We start from the raw sequence: 6,923 nt of genomic DNA, 5'->3' as shown, positions 1-6,923 counted from the left end.
CTCCCTCTCTCCCCCTCTCTCTCTCCTTCCCCCCTCTCTCTCTCCATTAAAAAAGTAATGACCCTATGAAAGAAAAAATATTTGGATGTTTACTTTCAAATAAAATATAAGCTTGTCTCAATTTGATCACACAAATTGTTATTTTATACAAAAGAAACAAAAAAATATCTTGTGCGTTTGTATATATATATTAGAATTGTAATTTTCACTAATGTAACTTTGTGTAATGTTTTTTAGGTTTATGCAGATTTCTCTCTTATTTTGGCCCAAGATATGGTATCAAGTCGTCAGACACAGGTAAGCAGTTTTGTGTTAACTCTTCCCCATTACAATTCCTGCATTATGACTAAGAATAAACCTCATAGTAGCATCTCACAAAACAAACTAAAGTAGGCAACTGGCTTGTGGAAGCTGTGCAAGCCATGTACAGAGGTGCCATCAGCAAGGCAAGAGTTGGCAAAGAATTTAATGATGCATGTTGAGATTCAGTTTTTAACTGCCTCCTATTTCTTATTGGTCTTTCAGACCATATCAAGTGAGTTTAAAACCAGCTGTTTGTAAAAAAACTTGATTGCTGAGAAGTTAGTTCTCAGCTGAATCTGTTAAAGATTTTGGAGAGGAAATTCCAAACATGGAAGCAAAATCCTCAAATGGGAACACAGGTAAGTTGATGGAGATGGCAGATAGATTTTGTTTGTGCCAGATGTACAGGAGTGATTTGTAGTAAGTGTGTTTATGGAGTAGATTTCTCCAAATGCTTGGAAAAGGATCTCTAAACAATCTCGTGCTTTTGTTAACTAAGTAATCTTATTAACAGTGAAGGTGGGTGTTCTAAGAGCATAGTTACCAGAGTAAGAATAGAGTAGGAAAAGTTCAGGGAGCTACTAGAGTGAAAGTTAGATTGTATGATGCTCGTGTATGAAGTGATATTTTGCTTGGTTAGTAGGATATGGTCTTTGAATATAGAAATTTGATAAAAGCTGGAAAGAAATAAGACTTTTTTTTTTTTTTGATACATGCATAATGTTAGTGTGCATGAATGACAGAGCATAAATGAACTAAAAGATAAAGTGAATGTAAGTGGAATCAGATGCAGTTACAAGAGAGAAGACTTCATTGGTACAGGTATGTGATATATATGGAAAATGTCAGTTGTGTAAAGAAGTGCCAAGTACTAGAAAGTGGACCATACCTGTTGAAGAAAAAAAAAGTGAGAAAAATCATGGGAAGACCTGGTGACAACTGATCTCAAAAAGTTGAATTTTATTAAGAAGATGACAAATAATCGCAAGTGGCAAATACTGTGCTGAAGTAGATTTGTGTAATTCATGCAAGCATAAAAAAATGACACAAAAATGGTGATTGAGGTGGAGATAGTGAATTTATCATTCAGATTCTTCTCACAAATCTTGATGATAGCATTCTCTCTCACATCATGCCACTTATGTAATGAGAGATGGAAATATATTGAAAATCTCCATATTCAATCTCTCCCTCCTTACCATTACTTCTCATTGTTGCTGTCTCACTTTCTGATCCACTACTCAATCCACTATCACTTTCTCTGTCTCACCCATTACCATTCCCCTAATCACTTATTAATGACATCCATAACCCTCATTCTCTTTCTTCCATCTTGCAACTGTCTCTTCTTTCTGTCTCTTTATTATCTTTCACTTACAACCTGTTTATTCTGCCTCTTTTCTTTACTCTCTCTTTCTCTTATTACCTCCTTGCTCCTTACTTCTGTCATTCCATTTTCTCCTCACTCCTGTATAAAAGAAAAAAGAAAAACTGAGATAATACAGCAAAGAGATAACTCTTTCATTTTGTCACACATAACCTCCTTGGTGCCAATGAACAAACAGACAACACAGCAGGGAGGACTCTTTTAAACTTTTGGGGGAATAAGACAACCTCTCTAGTGTTGGTGACCTGATGATATGTCCCCACTACATTCTGTAAAGTTTTTGGAAATTGGAAGGGCATCCAACCATAGAAATAAAGCCCAAAACAGAATGTACAAATGAGGTGTGATCCCCACCCCACCCCCATCCAGGAGAGCAGTTAACTTTGAATAAGAACTAATTGACAGCCTGACCATTTTACATCCTACTTTCCAGCAGGATGACAAATAGGATGTAAAATAATGATAATGGTGAACACTTTCATGAAGTATATTCCTTCAGTTATTTTTTATTCTTTTTTTATAATCAACATTACTGAATTATATATATTGTAATAATGAGGTCAAACCAAATAGTGATATTCTGAAATCATTCAATATGTCCCTTTTAGGTTTGCATAATATATAATAGGAAATGCATCCATTAGGTAAATCTTTCTCATTTAGAGCATTTAAAAATATGAAGCAATTGATGGAAATATTTCAATATATATAGTTAGAACAGTAAGTCAGCTGCTAAGTTAGGCAGATGGAGATATATACTCTCTTTATTCTTTTACTTGTTTCAGTCATTTGACTGCGGCCATGCTGGAGCACTGCCTTTAGTCGAGCAAATTGACCCCAGGACTTATTCTATTGGTCTCTTTTGCCGAACTGCTAAGTTACAGGGACGTAAACACACCAGCATCGGTTGTCAAGCGATGTTGGGGGGACAAACACAAACATATACACACACATACATATATACTACGGGCTTCTTTCAGTTTCCGTCTCCCAAATCCACTCACAAGGCTTTGGTCAACCCAAATGTATGGTAGAAAACACTTGCCCAAGGTGCCACGCAGTGGGACTGAACCCAGAACCATGAGGTTGGTAAGCAAGCTACTTACCACATAGCCACTCCTGTGCCTATACATATATAAAACAAAGGTAGAACAGAAAAAACACAACAAACCGAAACTGTCAAAACACAACATGCCGAAAAAAGGACGATAGCACCACAACAAACAGGACAAAACAAGATGCACAGATAATTCACAGCAGTCTGATCAATAAGTATCCGGACTGTTGCCATAGTAACGAAGCTAAAGCACACAGAGTGAAATAGCATGGCACAGATTAAACTTGAACTCTGCTGTGCAGGCACACTAAGTTCTAACGTTCTAGCTCACTTCCACTGTTTACAGCAGTGCTTGGAAAAAGGTGTGTAATGTGTGATCATCACATTGACCATGACAGAAAGTTGAGCAGAGAATCTGCATCAAATTTTGCTAAAAGCTTGGCAATACCTGCACAGAGGCCTATGCAATGTTTTCATTGTTCTCAACACAATCAAGGAGATTTTGTGTAACTGAAACCCAAGTGTCTTTTTGGTTAGCTGAAAGCAATTTTGGCACAAACTTTGCAGACATGCATCTCATACTCAAATCTTCAGTGATAATGGACTGAACTGAACCGTAACTAATCTGCATATCTTCTGATAATTCATGGATGGTGATTCAACAATTTTCCCTCACAGCTGCACGCACATCTGCGATGTTTTTCTCAGCCTTGTCATATTCTGTGTGAGGCTGAATGTCCCTGAGAACTACGTTAATGTTATGCATGTCTGTGGAGTACTCAGCCATTTATGAGTTAATTTTATCCTTGTGTGGTAATGAAAAGTGAAATTGACATCCAATATTTGCTGTGTGTTTGTATCTACATGAAATTTTCTTTGGATTTAAGTATCTGCTGTCTCTCTCACTTTCTCTCTTTTTCTTTCACTTCCTTTGTGTCCCTCTTCTCTCCGTTTTTTGATTTAACAATGTCTATATGTATCTATGTATATACTTCTCTTGCGATGTGATAAACATTTAAAAACACAGAACCAACGCCATCACCACTCACTGTCTCTTTCACTCTCTCTCTTTCTCTCTCACTGTCTCTTTCACTCTCTCTCTCTTTCTTTCTCTCTTACGTCCTCTCTGAAACATTTAAAAACACAAAACAGATGCCATCACCACTCACTGTTTCTTTCACTATCTCTCTTTCTCTCTCATTTTCTCTCTCACTCTCCCTTTCTCTCACTCTCTCTCTCTCTCTCTCTCTCTCACTTCCTCTCTGTCCTCCTCTCTCTCACTTTGCCACTTCTTTGAAGTGTGATGCACACAACAGATACATACAAAAACAAAAAGTTAGCGTTCTAATATTATTAAGGGGATTTCATCCATCGTTACGTTCTGAGTTCAAACTCCACTGAGGTCGACTTTGCGTTTTAAGTTTTCAGGGTCAATGAAATAAGTACCAGTTGAATACTGGGGTTGATGTTATCAACTAGCCCTCTCCCCTAAAATTTCAGGCTTTGTGCCTATAGCAGATAGGATTATTATTATTGTTTTGTTGTTATTGCTATTGTTATTATTATTATTATTATTACTATTACTATTGTTGTTTTTAATACTATTGTTGTTGCTATTATTATTATTATTATTATTATAGGCTTTCACAGATCATTCTGATCTCTTATCTCGGCGAATGGGCTTCACTCCTCTGCCTTTGGCCTGCATTCTCTATCAAGTATGTGTCCGCTCATTTAAAGTCCATGGGTATCTGGGTTTTGCAGTTTTGGTAATGGTTTATCTTTGGTAAGTTATTAATGTATTTTATGCCTTTAAAATTGATTCCCGAGTTTATGCATAGACAGCTTAGCATTAACAATTATTTGAATTTAAAAGAGTAACTTATCTTTTGCATTTCTATTTTGCGTGGCTAGGTGCAGGTGTGCCTAGGCACAGGGTTGGCTAGGTGTAGGTGTGACTATGTGGTAAGAAGCTTGCTTCCTAACCACATGGTTCCAGGTTCAGTCCCACTGCATGGCACCTTGGGCAAGTTCTATTATAACCTCAGGCCAACCAAAGCCTTGTGAGTGAATTTGGTAGAAGGAAATGGGAAGAAGCCCATTGTGTGTGTGTTTGTCCCCTACCACTGCTTGACAACCACTGTCGGTGTGTTTACATCCTTGTAATTTAGTGGTTTGGCAAAAAAGACTGTTAGAATAAGTACCAGGCTTAGCAAAGAAATTAAGTCCTGGGGTAGATTCATTTGACTAAAAATTCTTCAAGGTGGTGCCCCAGCATGGCCGCAGCCTAATGATTGAAACAAGCAAAAGATAAAAGATAATTAAATTATTGATTTTTTTTTTGTCTTTAGTGTTACATTACATACCACATAAGTACATGCACACATGCAGGGTCACGCAAATATCTTCTGATTTGAAATCAGATTTATTTTTGATGCAGGCACAGGCGTGGCTTTGTGGTAAATAGTTTGCTTCCCAACCACATGGTTATGGGTTCAGTCCCGCTGCATGACACCTTGAACAAGTGTCTTCTGCTATAGTCTCATACCGTATGAGTGTATTTGGTAGAAGAAAACTGAAAGAAATTCATCATATATGTGTATGTGTGTGTGTCTTGATGTCATATGATAGTTTTAATGAATGTTACTGTCATACAAGCTGTCATTCATTTTTCAGTAACCTGTGAAAATATGTCTGACCACGGGGAAATATCGCCTTGCTTGGAAACGGGTAATGGTTGGTGACAGGAAGAGCATCCGACCATAGAATCTCTACCTCTGTAAACACCATCTGACACGTGTAAGCATGGAAAAGTGGACATTGGAAAAAGCTACGATGAATGCAGTGTTTTTAAACACTGTTATAGTCTCCAATGTAGGAGCTTTGTAATAGCCAAATCTCCCTCAAATCATACTCCACAAAAGGAACCTTTGGATAATGTTCTAGATTCCTTTGAAAATTATGGAATGGCCACAGATGTAATGCCTTCGATCAAAGGTTTGCTGGATCAGAGCTGGCCTGAGTTGGAACAACAATAGCTGTAATTCTATTGTCATACAGAAATTACATACTGTAATTGCTATAAGTCATAAGTGTGTTGGAAAGTTAGTTGGTCAGCTGTTATTGTAATATATATTTATCTATTGAAAGCCATAGTGTTTACTTACCAGTTTAAAGTCAACAGATTTGTCCTCTGTTACTAAGTCTTTGCTCTGATCAAAAGAAACAAAATGACTTCGTCCTCTTATTTATAAATAGGTTCTTTGAGAAGATAAGCATTAGGGACACTGTGCTACAGTTAAGCATTTCACTAGCCTGCTGTGTTAAGAACGAATTCTGTGAGCTTGAGTAAAATGTCTCACAACAACTTATCATAAAAATGAAATAAATTGTAACACACCATGGTACCTATTAATGGTGATAGAAAACAAAAGAGAAACATTTTTTTTCAATACTTTAACTGTTGTCCTTTTGTAACATAAGCACATTGCAGTTGCTATTAAATTTATCTTCTTATTGTCACTCCCTCTCTCCCCTCTCTTCCTCCTCTCCCTCCTATCTTCCCACTCTCTCTCATGTGTGTGGTGTAAGCCTGACTATCTGGTTAAGAAGTTTGCTTTGTGACCACATAGTTTCAGGTTCAGTCCTACTGCATGGCTCCTTGGATAAGGTTCTTCTACAATAGCCCTATGCCAATCAGTGCCTGGTGAATGGATTTCATCATCATTATCATTTAACATCTGTTCTCTATGTTGGCATGGGTTGAACAGTTTGACAGGACCCAATTAACCAGAGGACTGTGCCAAGCTCCAATGTTTGCTTTGGCATGCTTTCTACAGCTTGATGCCCTTCCTAATGCCAACCACTTCCCAGAGTGTGAATGGGTAAAATTGTCTTGTATCAACACTTAATGTCTTTAATGTTGTTTACACACCATGAGCTCTATACTATAGTACCTTGACATTTCTAGCATCCTACATGTTGATGTACCTAGATTTGAATGAATCCCTATAATCTCACTCACTCACTCACTCACTCACTCACTCACTCACTCACTCACTCTCGTACCTTGACATTTCTGGCATCCTACATGTTGATGTACCTAGATTTGAATGAATCCCTATAATCTCTCTCTCTCTCACTCTATACTATCGTACCTTGACATTTCTGGCATCC

The 6,923-nt window shown here is 37.5% G+C and overlaps 1 protein-coding gene across 1 annotated transcript in view; it reads left to right on the top strand.

Moving 5' to 3' along the window:
* LOC106884230 (transmembrane anterior posterior transformation protein 1 homolog) overlaps nt 1–6,923 on the top strand; it is an 83,405-nt gene that overhangs the window by 72,282 nt on the left and 4,200 nt on the right. The window contains exons 9-10 of the mRNA XM_014935491.2: nt 238–297; nt 4,388–4,533. Coding sequence (XP_014790977.1) covers nt 238–297; nt 4,388–4,533 — 206 coding nt within the window. The remainder of the gene's footprint in view (nt 1–237; nt 298–4,387; nt 4,534–6,923) is intronic.

The sequence above is a fragment of the Octopus bimaculoides genome, chromosome 2 (assembly GCF_001194135.2).
Source record: "Octopus bimaculoides isolate UCB-OBI-ISO-001 chromosome 2, ASM119413v2, whole genome shotgun sequence".
NCBI classification, from domain to species: domain Eukaryota; kingdom Metazoa; phylum Mollusca; class Cephalopoda; order Octopoda; family Octopodidae; genus Octopus; species Octopus bimaculoides.
Note: the sequence above shows the minus strand (reverse complement) of the source record. Positions and strands in the feature narration are given on the sequence as shown.